At 64.3% G+C, this 19,893-nt stretch overlaps 2 protein-coding genes across 3 annotated transcripts in view; both read left to right on the plus strand.

Annotated features, from left to right (window-relative positions):
- The window catches only part of TOM1L2 (target of myb1 like 2 membrane trafficking protein), a 60,725-nt gene extending 55,047 nt beyond the window's left edge, over positions 1–5,678 (plus strand). The window contains exon 16 of one of the 2 annotated variants that reach the window (XR_012777589.1): positions 4,837–5,678. The gene's annotated coding sequence lies outside the window, so the exon portion shown is untranslated. Of the gene's footprint in view, positions 1–186 lie in introns of both variants that reach the window. The other variant, XR_012777588.1, reaches the window with a different exon arrangement.
- A 3,376-nt stretch (positions 5,679–9,054) lies between these two features.
- On the plus strand, positions 9,055–19,783 carry SREBF1 (sterol regulatory element binding transcription factor 1). The gene is made up of 19 exons (XM_075514928.1): positions 9,055–9,329; positions 12,556–12,939; positions 13,102–13,262; positions 13,336–13,476; positions 13,555–13,773; positions 13,860–13,974; positions 14,062–14,273; positions 14,714–14,918; positions 15,544–15,728; positions 16,019–16,280; positions 16,379–16,545; positions 16,657–16,825; positions 16,905–17,013; positions 17,090–17,199; positions 17,307–17,439; positions 17,626–17,788; positions 18,061–18,246; positions 18,331–18,442; positions 18,685–19,783. Exons 1-19 carry the CDS (start codon positions 9,224–9,226, stop codon positions 18,906–18,908), a joined length of 3,363 nt encoding a protein of 1,120 aa, XP_075371043.1. The 5' UTR covers positions 9,055–9,223; the 3' UTR covers positions 18,909–19,783.
- Positions 19,784–19,893: the final 110 nt, after the last annotated feature.

A 19,893-nucleotide genomic window follows, 5' to 3' on the forward strand; every position in this document is an offset into this window, starting at 1 on the left:
GAAAGCAGTCTGTTGGCCATGTCCAGTAGCTCTGGCAGTTGACAAGAACGAAAAGCGCTGAGCTAAATGGATGCTGTAACGTTAGCACATGAAGCATTTTGCTCTTTGGGAGAGCATTCTCACATGAGGATTTTTTCTAGTGTGTTTGCCTTTTAAAATAGCTAGGTTATTTTTTCCTTACCTTAGATTCCTTCTTCAGTGACTGCAGAGCTCTGCACTTGTCTCAGCTGTTGTAAATAACATCCATGCAGATGGATGGGACTTGCTCGTGGACTGGGTGTGAACTGAGGTTCCTGGATTCCCTGCCATGCCCGGTAGGATAGACATGCTGGTTCTTGGTGGTAGGTATGAGAAAAAGAGGCAAACCTCCCAGAGGCTTGTACAGAAATGCTGAGGGAGATGGTTACCGTAGAGGGATTAGCTATGCCTGCCTGTGCTGGAGGTAAAACTTCTCATTTCCTTCTAGGTTTGAGCCTGAGAAAGTGTTGGTTGATTGTGGCCGTGCTATTTGTAATTTTTGGAGTGTTCTGTGATACCTCTGCCCCTTTATTAACTCCCAGCTCTCGTGGGGCAGCAGTCTCCCTCCTGTCTGTGCAAACAAGCATATTCCCTTGCTTGCCAGAGGCATGGCCGAGAGTGCTGCTCTTGCTGGAGCTGCCAGAAGGGATTCTAGCGTGTGTGCCTGCCTTGCCGGGCTGACAGGCAGAGCTGGAGCAGGCAGCTCCAGCCATCGCTGCATCCCCCAGCATGTTCCTTGGTAGGAAGCCAGTGGCACAAGATGGCAGGATCAAAGAGAGAGCAGAATGCTGCATGGCAGGGAGAATCTCGGGTCCTGACAGAGAGGCACTTTATCAGATGAACGCCCATGCAGGCAGCAGAGCTCCAGCCCCTCTTCCTCGGGGCACTCGTTGTCTTAGGCAGCCAGCCACTTTGTTCTGACTTGGCATGTCTGAGCTTCCCGGGATGCTGATGTGTGTCGAGCTCTCTCAGAAGTTGTTCTAGACCAAGAAGCTGTGCTACAAACAGCTGATGTGAAAGTGATAGAAGCTTTTATCTGAGCATAGCTATTTCAGCTCGTAACGTACTCTCTAGGGTATGCCACGCTTTAGTAGGTTGTGACACATAAAACCTTTTACCAAATGGCTCAATTGCAGCACTGATGGTCTTTGAGAGCAGACACATTAATCTTTGGAGGGAAGCATTGTTTGGTGCAGGATTTCCAGGCAGTCCCAGGTCAGATGTCACTCTGTGCTGTCCCTGCTCATCCTCTCCTCTGTCCTGCCCTGCCTGCATCCTCTTCCAGGATCGCTCCATATGTAGCTGGGCCCAGGCAAGGCTGCCCTGCAACCCCCCCAGTGCTGACTTGGCACCTCATTGCTGCTCCGTAGCTCACTGCTCCCTGTCAGCTCTGCGCTGTGCAGAAGGTAGCATGGCTTGCAAGTGGACGAGGAGAATCATTGTAAGGATGGAGACAGCTTGGGGATCAAGCTGCCTCTTCTCCCCACTTGCTGGCCCTCTCCCCAGTTGAAGCCCTTCTATGTGGGTCTCTGCAAGAGGCTTTCTCTCCATTTCATCTTCTCTGTGGCTAATGGAAAGTGCCAGGACAGTCTGCCTTGGTTGCATGTATGCGCTGCTGTTCTCATCCACTGCCCTCGCTGTTTAACACAAGGTGAGCCCAATGCTCAGATACTGGCTGCCAGACACCCCGCTGCCAGCTCCTGCCAGACCCTGCCTTTCTGCAACACGTCAGATGTGGCCACCAGCTCCCAGAAACCTGAGGAAACTTCTGTTGTGATGCTGATTTGATTTCAGACAGTGTCTGATGATTGCCTGAGCAGTCTTGCCAGCACAGAATGAATTGTTGGTATTCCTGTCAATGCAAAAAGCTCCGTGGGTGTTTTAAGCGTGTATTTTCTCTTCTAAATCCTTGAAACACATTGACCCTGTAAATGGCCACATCAGGTGATTCTAAGCATGTTAATCCAGCTTCCCTGCCAAGCCGGAGGAGATAATCACATTGCTCAAGCATGGGGACGTTGTCAAATGATGCTGAGTGGCAAGGATATCACCAGCGCTGTCACCGAGCCCCCCTGCAGAGTCCCACTGCTGCGGATTTGCTGGCCCGTCTTCCCCCACCCCTAAGCAAAAAGGGGTGTGTGCTGTTAACGCTTCTTCTTTCTGTCATGTCTTTCAGTCCCACCTGTCCTGGGACTTCCAAGTTGTTGCTTTAGAGAGAATCTGGTCCCTTTCTGGAAGATGTTGCAGAGCTGTCAGTGACTGCTCCCTCCAACCGGGGAGGAAAAGAGATGAAACAAGAAGGCTGGGGCTGAGGGGAGATAAGGAGCGTGTGTTGGCACAACTCAAGGGACTCTGTTCTGTGCTTGCAACCTCAGGCACTCCGTGGTCCCCACTGACGCCCCGCATTATCTGCCAGAAAGCAAGGGCACTGTTTGCAGGGGCTGGCAGGTGCCGTTGGCACAAGCAGTGACTTTGCTTGGAAGTAGGGCAGCACTCAGGAGATGCCTTCCTTGGGAGGTGTGCGCTCAGCCTGTGGCAATGGCTAAATGTCCTTTTGGTGGGACCCTTGATGGGTCTGTTAAAAGCGCAGCCCTGCCGTGAGTTAAATTTGGAGCCCGAATCCACCAGACCTGGCTCTCGCGGGCTGAGCACGCGGGGGCTGGAAGCACCGAAGGGGACCCAGTGTGCGGCAGAATGGGTGGTTTAGCCCAAACCTTCTTTAACAAATGTAAGAGCTACGCTAGAGCTTCCCTAATGTCCTGTATCAGGATCTCTCATCTTCCCCGTCCTCTTGTGGTCTGCAGAAAACCTGAGCGGTGGAAACTGTTTGAGGGAAAGGAAAGGGGTTTTTCACTTCAGAAGACTGACCTCTCGATTTATTCTTCCTTCGCTTTCACTCTAAGTGCTTCCTCTGTGCAAGTGGGCAGAGGACTTGCGTGGCTCCGACCCTTGTGAGAAGAGGGATGGAGCTGCAGCCTGATCTGCTTTCCATAAGAAATAACATCCCAATGCTTTCTAGGCCTATTAGGAATCACAGCTTGACACTCAATGACACTAAATTATTATTGGGGTCCTTTGTAAGTTCTAATCATACCCTACTCTAGGTTAAAATATTTATTTTGTCAATATATTTTCTTTCCAGTGTGTTTTTTAACCTCTTCTGTTAACCCTTCATGAGCTGAGATGTAAGAAATGAATCGTTTCTATTTAAATATATCCTTTCGGGTTTTTTAATTGTTATGTGTAGATTTCAGCTGCATCTTTGGCAGGTGTAATAGATAACAATGTGGTGTACAGACATTTAGGGCGTTTAGTGTGTAGGTAAGGCTCATAGGAGAATTGCTCATAAAAACGTAGCACGGTGTCTCTTAAAGGGAACAGCATAAATGCAGAGGCTGGTCCTCACTGGGACCCTCACGTAGCCTCCAACATACCTTTCCCCTTCTGATTATCACAGCCTCCGTCTCTGAAATGTGCTGATCAAATCAGCTCTGCCCATTTCCAGGGCTGTTTTTACACCTCCAAGCTGAAGAAAGATTTTAGTGGGGCTTTCCGTTCATTTGACTTCGTTCAGCTTTTTTTTTTTTTTTTGTGGGATACATTGGCTGTTTCCACTTTTAAATGGAGGACTCGGCAGAGCTGGCTGTAGTGGCGAGGTGTTTCCCTCCAGTGGTGGAAGAACAGATCCGGGCGGTGGTTTTAGACCCAGGGCAGGGGTGATGGTCCCCCTCCGTAAGCTGCCGCAGGAGCTGGGCCCACGCTCCCCCGGCCAACGCAGCCTGTTCCTGTTCCTCTCTATTCAATGCTCTCCTGCTTTCACCCATGAGGACAGGACATGCAAACCAGGAGAGCAAACACAGCAGCATTTTCAACAGTCTTTTTCGTCCGATGAGTTGTCGGGTCTCTTGCGGCTGCTGGGAGTCCTGTGGAGTGGGAACTGCTTGTGCTATCTCCATCCCCAGGCCAGCCTCATCCAGCTCAGTCATTGTTTACCTCCTAAATGCTAACCGCAAGGCTTGCGGAGCCTACCCTGGAAAAAAACAGCTCAGGACAGTTATTTTTATGGAAGTAATGAAGCAGGCAATCAGTGAGTCGATTTATAGCCTTCTTGGAGGTAACCCTTCAGCTGCTGGGGGCACCCACCCGCCCTTGCCCATCAGCAGAGGAGAGGAGGCAGGAATCCCCTTGCCAGGCGCCCAGAGGCATTGCTGGTGCCCACGCAGCACCTTCCACTCATCCCTCCCAAACCGCAGCCTCCGGAGCGGGCTGCGCCTGCGTGCTCTGTTCCCAGGCTGCCAGCCCCAGCCTCCCCGCCGTGCCCCAGACGCTGGCAGCAGGTTGCTCCTCCATCCAGGAGAGAGGCGAAGTTGCGTTTCACCGCGAGCTGACTGGCTTTCGAGCCGTGCCGAGCTCCGGTGCTGGTTCTCTTTAGCCCATGGCAAACCTACGCCAAACTTCCCACCCTGCTCTGTGTTTTTATGAGTACGAGCTCCTCATTCTGTACATGTTATTATGAGCTATCGTTAACCCTACAAATGTAACCTGTGTAATAGCTTCTCTGTATATTACAGCTGTAGGCTTTCCAGATAAAAGTGGATAATATTTATTTACTGAAGATATCGGATATTTTTTTGTTTGGGAATGGGGTAGGGGGAGAAGGGGGACATAACTGTTTAAAGAGATTGACTATGTAAAGAGAAACAAAACACACAAAAAGCAAAGAAACCCAACACTAAAATGTTGCTGTATTCACGTAGAAAGTGTTTACATTAAGGACGATACAACTGTATTAATCTGCCATTGTTTAACTTGCTCCAGAAATCATCTCTACTTTGGTTCCTGCATGTGAGATACTCCAATAAATGCACTACTGGTGTGACCTGGAGGATGGTATCCGTCTGTCTCTCAGGTGGTGTCTCGCTGTGCTTCACCGCCCGGCCTGAACACACGGTACGAGTGAGCGCGGGAGACACGCACGGTCTGCAGCTGCCCTTGGGTGCCCGTCAGATGTCAAAACACGACGCAGGCTTTTAGGAATCCTGGGTTTCCTCTAAATGACAGAGGCCTGGGTATTCTCACCAGGAGAAGGGTTGTCCCCAGCAGAAGATGCTCTCTGGGTCTTGCTGGGGTCTTGCTGTGTATGGTGGTGTGTTGCCACTGCTGGTAAATTCGTTCCTCACTAAATCTTTGGCACGTCTTTTGAGGCTAACATCAGACACGCGCACAGGTGACAGCCTTGGTGCTTGGTGGGACACCTGCTCACCTTGCAGGGCTTGCCAGATGGTCCTCAGAGGGTAACTCTGCCTTGGTGACCTAGAAAGTGACGGGTAAGGAGCTGTTGTGCACTGCAATGCAGGTGATGTTCCCAGCCCGTGCAACGAGTGACTTTTCCTGACTCATCGGCCAGGAATTTGTTCCAACATCCTAATTTATGACAGTGGTTTTGATGGGCAGAGGAGAAGGAAGAGCAGCCATCTAGGAACCCTGGAGAAGTGACATGGCATTACTTCGGCCAAAACCAAACCAATTTGTCAGAATGGTGCCCTCCGTCTTGCACGTGGAGATAAAAACTAATGGCCTGTGGTTTAAAAGCTGCTTTGGGGAAGGGGGGTGTGTGGAACAGCTTGAAAGATGGGTTTCCCCTCCTTGTAGCTGGAGATTAGCGTGCATTAAATCCAGCTCTGCGCTGGCTTGTTTACCATCGCACTGATCATGTGCCTGACTCTGTGTCGGATCTATTCGGGTAGGTTCATGGCCCAGCTCTGTTGAGAAAGGTGCAGAGCTACTGCTGCCCTGACAGAGCAGAAATCGCACAAAAAGCATTGGGTCATAAATTTCCAGTGCCGTGCAGGAGGAAGACTGCCAGGGCGGAGGTCCGCTGCCTTCCAGGAGGGCTGCACCCCACTGTCTTCTGCAGCCCCACGGTTAAACGCATGAGGCAAAGATCCCTCTAACCCTAAATTCTGTCTCCAACAGGGGCCAAAGTGGGTGCAAAGGGAAGAGTGTAAGAGCAGGACAAGCATGCGGGGACATTTTGCATGTGTGCCCCCCCCCCAGCCTGCAGCTGCTGGTGACACCTGACTCCCCAAGCCGAGCATGCTTTCCCTGGGTTTGAACCCTGATGGGTTTCTCATCTCCAAACCTGCCTGGGCTCCCGCGGAGACCGTGCAAGCTCCCAGCATGGGCTGGGGGCTTCCGCAGATCACTGCCCTCCACCGCAGGCTGCCGAGCCCTGGCACAGAGCACGCTGCAGAGCCCAGTACGGGCTGAGCCTCGGACAGCGTGCGTGTCACTGCTTTTCAGTGTTGGGCACTGAGTTTGGATCCCGGTGTGAATGCGAAGGGACCACACGTGCATTTACCTTTTCCCGTTTCACCTCGGGGTAAATAAACCCCGAGCAGGGGCTGTGCGGCACGCTGGAGTGCCGCCGGGCCTGGCTGTGTGTTTACCCAAGCCGTGGCTCAGGAAGGGATAGTTGACAAAGCGGAGTTACAGGTAGTGAAGGAGAGAAGAGGCTTTGAATCTGTTTGCGACACAAATTAATGATTAACGCCGTGCTCTGCCATAGCAAAACAAACCCTGGAGTACAAGGGATGCTGAGGGCCGGGTGTGGGGCATGTCAGGAAGCCCTGGGCGGGCAGGGCTGCTTTCAGCGCAGGGTTAAGGCGTGCTGGCAGGCGGCAAACGTCCGGGGGCTTGCGTCTGGCTAGGCACAGCGTTTTGGGGGAGCCCACCCGGCTGAGCGAGGGGACAGCAGGATGGGGGATGCTCCATGCAGGGTGCCTGGGGCTGTCGCATTGGGCTCTGCAGCTGAAGCACAGCACGTCCTGGAGCCTGTCGCTGCCGCCAGCGCAGCTCGGGGCGATGCTCCACGCTGCCGGCGAGCCCTACGCAGCCACCTGAGCCCGCTGCAGCCGTGCGAGCCTGCCCGGCCGGCTCGGCGGCCAGAACCCAACCATCTCCGGGATGGTTTGTTTTCTGTCTCATCCCTGCGGTTTTCTCCCAGCCTGCGCTCAGGAAAACGTCTCAGCGACTCCGGAGCAACCACGTGGCCCCGCTGCCATCCCCGCAGGACCGACATGATGTAATCGCGGGCCCTGAGCCGTGATGCAGAATCACTCCACTCCGGGCCGCCGCGCTTATTGGCTGCGTGGCCCTGGTCCTACAGGCGGGGTTTTCCCTACCCCGCAACCAAGCTTACCCCAGGGAGCCCCACCCCGCGTGGCATCCATCGGCCTCCAAACACACCCCGTCCCATGGAGCTGCCAGGGTGCTTAATTCTTCCCCATTGCACCGAGGATGCTGCTTGTTTGCTTTGGTCCCCCGGAGCAGGGGAAATCATCGTGTGTGGGTCCTCAGGGTGCGCATCCCCTCTGGCTCAGGGGGAGGCTTGGGGGCAGGGAAAGAGCCCTAAAAATCCGGCTTTGCCCGCAGCTTGTGCGAGAATAAAGCCGTGTTTGTGCGTGTGGTTTTCCCCCCTCGATGTCTCGCAGGGAAGGCTGTGTCCCAGGTCGCACGTGGGTTGTTAAAAGTGTGTGACCCTCACGTTCGCGTGACGCTGCCCTAAAGCCTCGCGGGGCCACGGCACATCCATCTCACCGGCCCTGGAAACCTGCCCTCTCCTCCTGCAGCACGCGGACTGCTGCACGGGCTTTCCTGAAAGCGAAGGGAAACCTCCCTCCGCCATGGAGCCCGGCTTCTCCCCGGTGACCCGAATAAAAATGTGAGGGGGAGCACACGGCCCCCCTGCACACCCCACGGCAGGCTGTGGATCTCTCAAGGGTTTTTCTTCAGTAGCGTTTGCTGTGGGCGACAGATGTCCGAGTGGCTGCCAGTGGCCTGCGTACGGGTCACGCTGCCCCAGCCGTCGGCACGGAGCCGAGCCAGGACTCCCTGGTCTCGTCCCCAGCTTGGGCACAGGTTAACGTCCCCAGCTTGAGGAGGCTCGAGTGGGCATGAGGGTGCGGAGGAACCGGCAGGGCTGTGCACCCACGGCTCTGCCACCACCACGTGCACGTACGGGGTGCTCTGTGTGGTCCCCGGTGAGCCCCATGTGGCACCGGGGTGCCCCGTGCCATGCAGGGGATCCCCGTATTGCACAGGGGTGCCCGCTGTGCCGCCATGTGGAAGCCAGTGAGGCTGCGGGGGAGGTTTTTATGGTGCAGCCAGGTTTAATTAATTCACAGGTAGCCTCAGATTGTGCTCGGTGGCGCAGAAGAGGAGAGGGCAAACTTTCAGGGAGCCGATGTTGCAGCGCATTTTCTTTTCCTAAATTATTCCCAGCAGTAAGACAAACCACGCAGCGCTGCAGGCCATAGCGGCGTGGCCTTGCCCTGGCGTGAGACCTCCCACGCTGAGACCCACCACCCGTGGGCAGCCACAGGGCTGACCCTGATGGCACCAGCGGTTTTCCTGGGTCCCACAGCTCGTGGCACCCAGGAGGGTGCGTGGGCTCCGCTGGGGCTCACAGGGCAGCATCGGCCCTTTGGCATCCCCTAACCGGCGTCGCAGGAGCTTCTCCCGCCCTGGGCCGTGCTGCAGTCGGGCAGCGGTGCTGGGACTTGCTCTGGACCCCGGGGCGGGAAGGCAGATATCCACAGCCTGCCTCTGCGCTGGGAACCGCAGGAGCCTCGAGAGGTGACGCGGTGGCCCAAGCTCACCCCGGCACGTGGCCTCCACGAGGTGCTGGGGGCTTCTGCAGCCACGGCCACCACCTTCTCCCCACGCTGGCCCTCCTGCCTGCTCCCACATATGCCCCGATCCGGGGCTAAGTGGTATTTAATGCCCAGCCCGGGTATTTAGAGCCTGTCCCCAGGGGCTGGTGCCTGTCCCCAGGGCTCGGTGACTTCCCCAGGGCACTGCTGCCGTGCTCAGGGGCTGCAGCCTGCCCTGCTCCCTGCTCCGGCCCTGCTGCACCAGCTCCCCGCCCGGTGCTGCCGGCGGTCCCGGCGCGGTGCAGCGCGGTGCAGCTCCCGGCGCCGGCGGTGCGGGGCGGGGAGGCGGCGGCGGGGCGGGACGCGGCGGCGGATCCGCCTCCGTCCCCTCCCTCCCCTGCCCGGTAGCAGGCCTGGGCACGGTTCGCGGGAGCAACTTGGCGGCTCGTCCCCTTCCTCCCTCTCCCCGGGCCAGCGCGGCCATGGCGGGCGGGCGGCCCCGCCGCTCCTAGAGCCGCCGCAGCCCGGGAGCCGCCGCCGCCGCCGCCGGGATGAGCGCCCTCGCCTTCGACGACGCGGCCCTGGAGGGGCTGGCGCCGACCCTCGGCCTCTCCGGGGCCAGCGACATCGACACGGCCCTGCTCAGCGACATCGACGGTGCGTCCCGACCCGGGCAGCGGCGAGTGGGGCCGGGCTCGGTGCATGGCCGGGACCGGGCTGGGGGCGTAGCCGGGGCTCGGTGCGCGGCCGGGGGGCTGGGCTCGGTGCGATACCGGGGCTCGGTGCACGGCCGGGACCGGGCTCGGTGCATGGCCGGGGCTGGGGAGACCAGGCTCGGTGCACGGTCAGGGAACCGGGGGCCGGGACGTGCCCGGGGGAGCGGGTTCAGTGCATAACCGGGACTCGGTGCGTGGCCGGAGGGACGGGCTCGGTGCCCGGCCGGGCTGAAGGGAGCGGGCTCGGTGCACGGCCGGCGCACCGGAGCACAGCCGGGGAGACCGGGCTCGGTGCCGGGCCCGGCGTGGGGGGGGACACCGAGCTGCTGGAGCGCGGGGTCGGTGCAGGGCCGGGCGGTTCGGGCTGGCTCCGTTACCGGGGGCCGGTCCGTGGCGGGGGGCTCGGGGAGGAGCAGGGTCCCGGGGGTAGGGGGGGGGGGCGGGACACCGGGACCCCCGGGCTGGAGGTGCCGGTGCCGGGACAGCCCCGACGGGGCCCCCGGCGGCCGTTGCATCGTGTCGCCTCTAGCCCCGCCCCTCCGTGACGTCACCGGCGGGGTTACTCCCGGTCGTTCCCTCCAGGACGCCTGGGTTCCCCGAGCCACCCAGCCGGGATGGGCGGGAGGGGGGGGGGGCTCCGCGCTGCCCCGGGGCTGAGCGGAGCATCCCTGGGGCTGCGACCCATCAGCACCCACCTCCCCGCCGAGCTGGGGGTCCGTGGGGTGGGGATGCCGCCGAGGGGACCCCACTCCCCGAGGGGACCCGCTCCCCCGGGGGACCCCCCTCCCCACCGCCGTGGCACCGAGGTCTTACCGGTGCTGGGTGCAGCGTAACCATGGCTTTAGCCAAAAATTGGGTTTCCCGGCCCTGGGCCAGCCCCGCGCCCGCCTCGCCGCATGCTCCACCGGCTCTGCCGGTCCGCGCCCTCCGACGGTGCCGGGAGCCATATGTCCTCCGGGAGCCATATGTCCTCCAGGAGCCGGGGCGGAGGTGGCATCCCAGGGCTGGAGGCTCATCCCAGCGGCAATCGGGCGGATCAGGGCAGATCCAGGTGCCACCTGCCTCCCCCGGCGAGGTTTTGGCACGGGCAGGGAAGGATGGTAGCTGCAGGCAGGCAGGAGCGATGCTCCGGAGTTGTGCTGGTGTCCCCTTGGGTCCCCTGGACCCGGGCCAGAGCTGTTGGGTGCCCAGTGCAGACCGGCCGTACGGGGTGAGGGTGTCCCGTCGTGGCATTTTGCCACGCTTCTTTGCATCATGGCCATCCGGACCACCTCGTGCCCCACGGTTCCCCCACGTGGCCTGAGACTCCACGGGCCGTGGGTTTGCCACCGGTCCCTGGGTGGCCACGGGTCATCCTTCATCCCCGAGCCCACCCCGGGGTGACTGTGGGATGCGCATCCAGGGATGTGGGTGCCCTGTCCCACCGGGTCCTGCCAGGACCCACAGCCATGTGGCTCTGCCCCACGGGCTCCCATGGCCTGAAGCAACGGGGTAGGGGCAGCCGTGGCACCGCCGGGTGCCCGTGTCATGCTGATGGCGTGGGTGGCAGCGGGTGCCACGGGATAGAAATATCTGGTAGGCGCCGGGCGACTGGGAGAGCCGTGCCCACCCCTGGGGCTGGGCAGCAGGAAGGGGGGGGCCAGGAGGGAGCACCCCCTCTCTGCATCCCCAGACTCTGCTCTCTTCCCCCTGGACCACGGGGGAGCCTTGGGGAGGTCTCCTGAGCAGGGGGGGTTGAGGCTGGGAGCCCCCCTGGAAGGAAACCCACCTGCGCGGAGAGGGGTGCCGAGGGCTGGATGTCTTTGCGGGGGAAACGGGGCTGCGCAAAGACCCCGGTCCTTGCGGGGAGTCCCCTCCGGGCACTGGGCATCGAGAGAGGAGCGTCACGTCGGGCTGGCCGGACACGGGGGGCGATGGGGCATGGGGCGAAGGGGTTAACGGCGGCTGACCCCAAGTAACCGCCGGCGGGTTACAGCAGGGTGCCCGGGAGTAACCCGCTGCCGGGCTCACCTTGGCGTGGCCGCGGGGCTGTCTGGGGGCGGCGGGTGGCCGGCGGGCGCACGGGCGGCGATTGGCGGAGTCGCATCACCCCATCGCCGGCCTCGCTCCAGGCCTGGCGTGGGCAGCGGCAGGGAGGGCTGGCAGGGAGGAGGCGAGAACATGGCTTTAAAATATCCCGGTGCCTCGTCGCGGCCCGGCACGGGGCTGAGCGGGGGCCGCAGTCCGCTCCTGGGGACCCCCCCGTGCCCGCCGGCATGGAGTGCACCTTCGAAGGTACCCCCTCCTTGCCATCCTCCTCCTCCCCGCCTGGCGGGGTGACTGCCGCGGCCCCTCTCCGGGTGCTGCACCCCATGGGGGGGTATCCGGGGGCTGTGCACCTCGGTGGGGGCATCCCCGGGGGTGTGTGCGTGGGGGGCTGTACCTGGGGGTACCGCAGCGGGGGCACCCCGGGGTCTGTGCGCCCCGGGGGGGGTGCGCCTGGGGGTACAGCCATGGGGGCTTCCGGAGCGCTTTGGTGGGAGCATCCCGAGACACCTCAGTGGGGGCGTCTCCGGACACCCCGATGGGGACGTCCCAGGGCACCCAGGTCCCACTGAGCGGGGCAGACCCCCGAGGCTATTTAACCCCGCGCTTGCCCAGCTGCCCTCCTGCGGGGTGCCGTGGGCAGGCACGCCTGGCACGGGGGTCTGGCACATCCCGGGTGTGCCACCCCTCCGTCCCAGCCCGAGCACCCCCTCCCCTTGATACAGGGGCTGCTTTGGGGGTTTTCAGGGTTTCTAGTACAGGATAAATGAACGAGCTGGCACAAGCCCGTCTCTGCCCACCTCGACCTCAGAAACGGGCTGAGATCTGCCCTGCCACCCGCAGATGGGGCTGGAAACCTCTGACTGCTGGTGGCCAGGCTTTGGCACCCTGGTTGTGAGCGCCGTGCCTCAGTTTCCCTGCTGGCAGGGTGCCTGGGAGGCTGTGAGGAGCAGGGCACAGCAGATTCCTGGGCTGTCAGGGAATTTTTCCCCTTGGGTTATGGGAATCCGTCCCCAAAGTGCTGAGCTCTGGGGTGGGCAGCATGGGGCCAGCCCGGGGACCCCCAAAGGCTTTGGGGGCCTCTTGGGAGGTGTGGGGCTGGAGCAGCCACTGACGGGACAGGACACGGGGCTGTTTTGCAGACATGCTCCAGCTGATCAACACGCCGGACAATGACTTCTCGGGGCTGTTTGACTCGCCGTTCGGTGCCCCCGACAGCACCATGCCCGCAGGGCTTCCCCCTGCCCCGGGCTCCCTCGGCACCTACCTGGGGCCTGGCAAGTCCCCCCCCGCCGCCCCCACCGGCAGCGTCTACCCGGGGTCCCCCGGGATGGCGGCCTTCACCCCGCAGCCCCCAGCCCCGCTCCTGCCGGCACCGGCCCCGGGTGTCAAGGAGGAGCCAGCGGCCGTGCCCAGCAGCCAGCCCCAGCCCGGCGTGATGCTGGCTCCCACCTTCGTCCCCGCGTCCCCCGGCCAGTTCAGCCCCCAGCCCTTGGTGGGCTACCAGAACCAGCACAGCTTCTCCGGTGAGGATCTGGAGGTGCAGGGGGGGGGTCGGGGCTCGCTGGGTGGGGGCTTGTTGCGGGGGGCTCTTGCTGGAGGGTGGGATGTGTCCCTGCAGGATGGGGCTGCCCGGGGTGGGCCGGTGTCGGGGGGTCTGGTAACGCTGTCCTCTGCTCCATGCCCAGCCGTGCAGCCCGGGGGTGCGGGGCAGGCCCTGCCCAGCCCCCTGCCCGCCCCGCAGCCGGGCCAGCCCATGGCACTGCCTGGCCCTGTGCAGAGCGTGGCACCCCAGCAGCTCCTGGCCCCTGCCGCGCAGCCCGTCTCGCCCCAGATCCAGCCGGTGCCGGTAAGCCCAGGGCCAGGGGTGGGGGGGTCCCAGTGGCCTCCCCAGCCCCGCTGACCTCCCCGCCACCCCCCAGGTCCTGCTGCAGCCCCATTTCATCAAGGCTGACTCCCTGCTGCTGACGGCCGTCAAGACGGATGCCGGCAGCGCCAAGACCTCCAGCATCGCCTCCCTGGCCACCAGCGCCAGCAGCTCTGCCACCCCGCTGCAGGTGCCGGTAGGTCCCACTGCCAGGGAGCTCCGGGGTAGGGGGATGCTCTGGGACCCCCACCGATGCCACCCCCCATCCCCCCAGGCGCTGGTGAGCGGAGGGACCATCCTGGCCACGGTGCCGCTGGTGGTGGATGCCGAGAAGCTGCCCATCAACCGGCTGACGCCCAGCGGGAAGCCAGCACTGGTGCAGAGCAGGGGGGAGAAGCGTACGGCGCACAACGCCATCGAGAAACGCTACCGCTCCTCCATCAACGACAAGATCGTGGAGCTCAAGGACCTGGTGGTGGGCACCGAGGCCAAGGTGGGAGCCCGGGGTTGGTGAAGCAGGGGTGGGCAAGGGGGAGCTTCGCCCGGCATTTGGGCTGAGCTGTCCCTGCCCGCCGGCAGCTCAACAAGTCGGCAGTCCTGAGGAAGGCGATCGAGTACATCCGCTTCCTGCAGCAGAGCAACCAGAAGCTGAAGCAGGAGAACCTCACCCTGAAGATGGCCGTGCAGAAGAACCGTGAGTGGAAGGGCAGGTCTCAGGGGCAGCTCAGCCCCGGGGCTGCCGGACCCCCCAGCACCCCTCAGCCCGCTCTGCTCTCTGCAGAGTCCTTGAAGGACCTGGTGGCCTCCTGCAGCAGGGGGGCCAAGGTGGAGGCCCCCATGGAGGTGGTGAAGGCGGAGGTGATGGAGATGCTGACGCCGCCGCCCTCGGACGTGGGCTCGCCGTCCCACAGCAACCTGCTCTCGCTCAGCGGGGGCAGCAGCAACAGCAGCAGCGACTCGGAGCCCGACAGCCCCCTCTGCGACCACGGCAAGGTGTGGGGAGGCTGTGGGGGGGATCCCCCCGCCGCGAGTGGGGCAGGGCATCTGCTGCATCACCCCGGGGGTGCCAAGAGCAAAGCACGCCAGATGCTAGCATGGGGAAAGGAGCCGAGAACCCTGGTCTTGCTCCCTGAGGCTGCTCCTCACCCGATTTGGGGCTGGAGGGAAGGGTGTGGGGGCATTCTGGGGTGCACTGGGCTGCTGCACCCATGCCCCATGCTCTGTACCCCAAAATGTGCTCTGTGCCCCATGCCCGTACCCATGCCCTATATTCCATGCCTGCGCCCCATCACCATGCCCTGTACCCCATGCCCGTACCCATGCCCTATATCCTATGCCCTACACCCCACGCCTGTGCCCCATCCCCACACCCCATGTCCATGCCCGTGCCCCATGCCCATGCCCCGGGGCTCACAGCAGCTCTGCCCACACAGGTGAAGCAGGAGCACCCGCCGGCCTCGCCCAGCAGCCAGGGCATGCTGGACCGCTCCCGCATGGCCCTCTGCGCCTTCGTCTTCCTCTGCCTCTCCTTCAACCCTCTGGCCTCCCTTCTCCGGGGCTCCGGTGCCCCAGCCCCTATGGGGAGCCCGGGCACCGCTAGCCCCGGCAGGAGCATCATGGCTGAGTCCGGCACCGTGGGTAAGCGCTGGCATGGGGTGGGGGCTCTTGGGGTGAAGGACATTGGGATGGAGGCTGTCAGGGTGGTGGTTGTTGGGGTGGGCACAGGGTGGAGGCCCCTGGGATGGAGGCTGTTGGGATAGGTGTGGGGTGGAGGCTGTCAGGGTGGGCATGGGGCAAAGGCCAATGGGATGGAGGCCGTTGGGGCGGGCATAGGCTAGAGGCTGTTGAGCTGAAGACCGTCGGGGTGCAGGATGTTGGGGTGGGTGTGTGGTAGGGGCTACCTGGGTCGAGGCTGTTGGGGTGGGGCCCATCAGGGTGGAGGCTGTTGGGGTGGGCATGGGGTGAGGGCTGTCGGGATGGAGGCCATTGGAGTGGAGACCAGCAGTGGAGGCGGTCACGGTGGACACGGGGTGAAGGCCATCAGGAGGGGGGGTGTCGGGGTAGGTCCGAGATGGGAGACGAGCAGGGTGGAGGATGCTGGGGTGGAGGCGGGGCAGAGGCCATTGGGTGGAGGCTGTTGGGGCGGACACCGTTGGAGTGGAGGCTCTCGGGGTGGGCGCGGGGTGAAGGCCGTCGGGACGGAGACCCTGGGGCGAGCGCAGGGCGGAGGCGGCGGGGTGGTGCTGACCCCCTCCCCGCGCAGAGGAGCCGTGGGGGTGGTCGCAGTGGCTGTGGCCCACGCTGGCCTTCTGGGCGCTGAACGCGGCGCTGGTGCTGGGGGCGGTGGTGCGGCTCTTCGTGTGCGGGGAGCCCGTCACCCGCCCCCACTCCGCGCCCTCCGTCCTCTTCTGGCGGCACCGCCGGCAGGCCGACCTCGACCTCGACCGGGTAAGCCCCGCCCCTTTGCCCCACCCCTCGTGATGTCACCTGCCCCACCCACTCTGGCCACGCCCCACTCGCCCCACCACCGCGCTGCCCCAGCTCTGCGTTAGCCCCGCCCGCTCCGCGGTGCCCGCCCCTTCTACTGCCGTTGGCCCCGCCCCGCCTCTTCCACCCGGGCTAGCCCCGCCCACCCCTCTAAGCGTGGCCCACCGATCGCGCCTGGCCCCGCCCCCAATAGCCCTGGCCCCGCCCCCTCCCGTGGCCCCGCCCCGCGCCGACCCGCCCTCCCCACGCAGGGCGACTTCGCGCAGGGCGCCCAGCACCTGCGGACGGCGCTGGCGGCGCTGGGGCGGCCGCTGCCCGCCTCCCACGGGGACCTGGCCTGCAGCCTGCTCTGGAGCCTGCTGCGGCACCTGCTCCAGCGCCTCTGGGTGGGCCGCTGGCTGGCCGCCCGCGCCGGGGGGCTGCGCCCCGACCCCCCGTCCCCCGCCCACGTCCGTCAGAGCGCCCGCGACGCCGCCATGGCCTACCACCGCCTGCACCAGCTCCACCTCGCCGGTATGGCCCCGTGCCGCGGGGGGGGTGGGGGGGGGTTGGGGGACGGGACCCCTGCGCCCCGCATCCCCCCCTGAGCCCCCCCGTCCCCGTCCCCGCAGGGAAGCAGGCCGGGGGGCACCTGCTGGCCATCAACCTGGCGCTGAGCGCCGTCAACCTGGCCGAGTGCGCCGGCGATGCCGTCTCCGTGGCCGCCCTGGCCGAGATCTACGTGGCGGCCGCTTTGCGGGTCAAAGCCAGCCTGCACCGCTGCTTCCACTTCTTGGCTGTGAGTGTGGGGCAGCCCCCTTCATCGTGGGGCGCGGGGGGGGGGGGGTCCCCTGCGTGTCCCCTGGGACCTAGGCGTGGGTCCCCCCCTGACCCCCCGCTCTCCCGGCAGCGCCCCTTCCTCTGCAGCGCTCGGCGTGTAGCCCTGTCCCACGGCGGGGCCGTGCCCCCCGCCATGCAGTGGCTCTGCCACCCCTTGGGCCACCGCTTCTTCGTCGACGGCGACTGGGCCGTCAAGGGCGTCCCAAGGGAGACGATCTACAGCTCTGCCGGCAACCCAGGTAACCCCCGGCCCCCAGCACCCCCAGACCCCCATTGCGGGGTGGAGACGTACCCGCTCACCGCCCCTCTGTGCCGCAGTGGACCCGCTGGCGCAGGTGACCCAGCTCTTCCGCGAGCACCTCCTGGAGAAGGCGCTGTGCTGCGTGGCCATGCCCGAGCCCGGCCGCCCCGCTGCCCAGGGCGAGGGGTAAGTGCCGGGGTGGGCACCCCGCTCCCTCTGCCCGGCGTGGGGCCGGCCCCGCTCACGGCCCCTCTCCTGGCAGGCGGTTCTCCGACGCTCTCGAGTACCTCCAGCTGCTCAACGGCTGCTCTGACGCCAGCAGCACGCCCGGCCCCGCGCCCTCCATCAGCTCCGGCTTGGCGGCCGTCACAGGTGAGGCCGGCATGTCCCCCCCCCGTGCCCGGGGACACTTCGTGTTGGGGGGGGGGGTGTCACGGGAGTGGTGGACACCCCCCTCCCGTGTCCCTCCCGCCCCGCAGGCACCGACCCCGTGTCCAAGTGGTGGGCGTCCATCATTGGCACAGTTATTCACTGGCTGCAGGGAGACGAGGAGGGGGCCGAGCGCCTCTACCCGCTGGTGGAGACCATGCCCCGGGCGCTGCAGAGCTCTGAGTGAGTGCCGGGGGCGTCGGGGGGGGGGGTGGTGGTGGTGGTGGTGGGGGGGTGACAGCTCATCACACGCCTCCCCTCCTTTTTCCCTTGCTAACGCACTCTGAGCACTGCGGCTCTGCTGCCCCGCGTCCGCTGACGCGCCCAGCGAGGGGCCTGCGGTGACTGTGCATGTTCCCCCCCTCGCAGGAAGCCCCTGCCCCGCGCCGCCCTGCACGCCTTCAGGGCCGTCCGGGCCATGCTGAGCAAGCAGGACGGGAGCCAGGCCAGCCTGAGCCACTGCGAGAAGGCCAGCAGCTGCCTGCGGGAGAGCCTGGAGCTCGGCAGCCCCCCCAAAGGCACCATCGACAAGGTGAGCCGGGGCCGGGGGACAGGGTGGCCGCCAGCCCTGGGGGTGGGGGAGCCCCCGGCCCTCGCGGGAGGTGTCCCCGGCCCTCGCGGGGGTGCATTGTAGTTGCATTGCATGTGTCAGACTGGGAGTGCAATGCCCCTGCTATGCAGCCCGGCGGGGGCCCCGCGCAGCGACGCCTGCCCGCAGGGACCTCCTCGGCCTCCCCTCCGCCGTCCGTCCGTCTTGTCCGTCCGTCCTCCTGTTCACCCAGCTCCCCTTGCCCCCCCCCCCAGGCGGTCCAGCTCCTGCTTTGCGACCTGCTTCTCGTCACCCGTACCAACCTGTGGCAGCAGCAGATGAGCGTCAGCCAGCAGCGCAGCTGCCTCTACCAGGCGTCCGCCCTCGAGCTCCGCGGCTTCCAGCAGGACCTCAGCAGCCTGCGGCGCCTGGCCCAGACCCTCCGCCCTGCCATGCGCCGGGTGAGACCCCGACCCTCATCCCGGCGGGTCCCCTCATCCCCTGCACCCGGCCACGCTCACTGTGTCGTGTGTGTCCCCCCCAAGGTGTTCCTGCACGAAGCCACCGCCAGGCTCATGGCCCGGGCCAGCCCCACGCGCACCCACCAGCTTCTGGACCGCAGCCTGCGGAGGAGAGGGGTGCAGGGCAGCAAAACAGGTGGGTCACGGGGTGGGAGACCACCCCTGGGTGCCGTGCCCCATGGGGAAACCCCGCTTCCCACCTACAGCACCCCAGCAGCGCTGGGTGATGGGGCGCGGGGGCTTCCTGCCGTGCTTTGGTGGTGACACCCCCTCTGGGGTGGGCGAACGGCCCCATCACCGTGCCAGAGCACCCCAGGGAGGGTCGGTGGCTTCCAGGGGCACCCTCGGGGCTGACACCCGCTTCTCCCCCCCTTGCAGCCGGCGAGCCGGAGAGCCACCCCACGCCGCGGGAACACGCCGAGGCTTTGCTGCTGGCCTGCTGCTACCTCCCACCCAGCTTCCTCTCGGGGCCAGGCCAGCGCGTGGGCATGCTGGCCGAGGCCGCCCGCACCCTGGAGAAGCTGGGTGACAAACGGACGCTGCACGACTGCCAGCAGATGATCATCAAGCTGGGCAGTGGCACCACCGTCACATCGGGCTAGCCGGGGAGGCGGGGGCACGCTGCCAGCCCCCCTGCTAGCCCCCCTGGGTCTGGGACGTGGGGAAGGGGGGTGCCTGGGGGTGGTGGGGAGGTGCGTGCCTCAGTTTCCCCCGGGACGGGAGCCCCTTCTGTGGGATGGTGTTAGGGAGCAGGGTTTAAGGTGAGGGGGTGGGGGTGGGGGGGTGAAGGGGCAGGGTGATGCCCGGTGTCACCGGCAGCAGCTGTGGAGCCTCCCGGTGTGGGACAGCCACGCGTGGGACACCCCGGCTGGGCTCGGCCACCCCATAGCTCTGTCCCTGTCCTCAGCCTGCTTGGGTGATGGGACGTGGGGACATCTAGTGACGCTGTCACAGTATTGCATGGCGCTGGGATGCTTGGCCAGCCTGGCCCCGGTGCCACCTCGTACCCCCCCAGTGCCCTGGCACAGCCTGGGGACCCGTCCTCGCCTCCCTCTCCTGGTGTCCCTGCCCGTCCCCCCCGTGGGTCCCGCTGCTGCAGGGGGGGGCTTGGGGTGCCCTATGGGGGGGAGGAGGTTTGGCCCCATGGTGGCAGCTAAGGGTCCTCTCCCTAACCGTGCCCACAGTAGGCAAGAGGGTCCCCCCAGCCTGTCCCCCCCGCCCCCCAGCACTGACCAGTCCCCCCAGTTAGGAGCTGCCACCGCCCCTGGGCATGGCCGGGCCTGAGCGCTTTCGGAGAAGGGATGGCAGGGTGGCACGGGGCTCCTGGGGGGCTGGTGGGTGCCCCCGTCCCCTCGCTGTGCCCCCCTTGTACATAGCCCCCTGCCCTGCCCTAGCCCCGCCCCCCCCCCTTGCCTTTTTAAACGGTATTTTCATAGTTGGAGAGTTTTGTACAGACAATTAAAGCTGATTATTTATACCGGTGTGTGCTGGACTGGGGGGGGTGGGGACAGACACCGAACTTGGGGGGCACACAGAGCCTGGCTGGGGGAAGGGGACACCACCCCCCCCCCCCCCCGGGCATCCCCT

This window comes from Mycteria americana, chromosome 12, assembly GCF_035582795.1.
Source record: "Mycteria americana isolate JAX WOST 10 ecotype Jacksonville Zoo and Gardens chromosome 12, USCA_MyAme_1.0, whole genome shotgun sequence".
Taxonomy (NCBI): Eukaryota; Metazoa; Chordata; class Aves; order Ciconiiformes; family Ciconiidae; genus Mycteria; species Mycteria americana.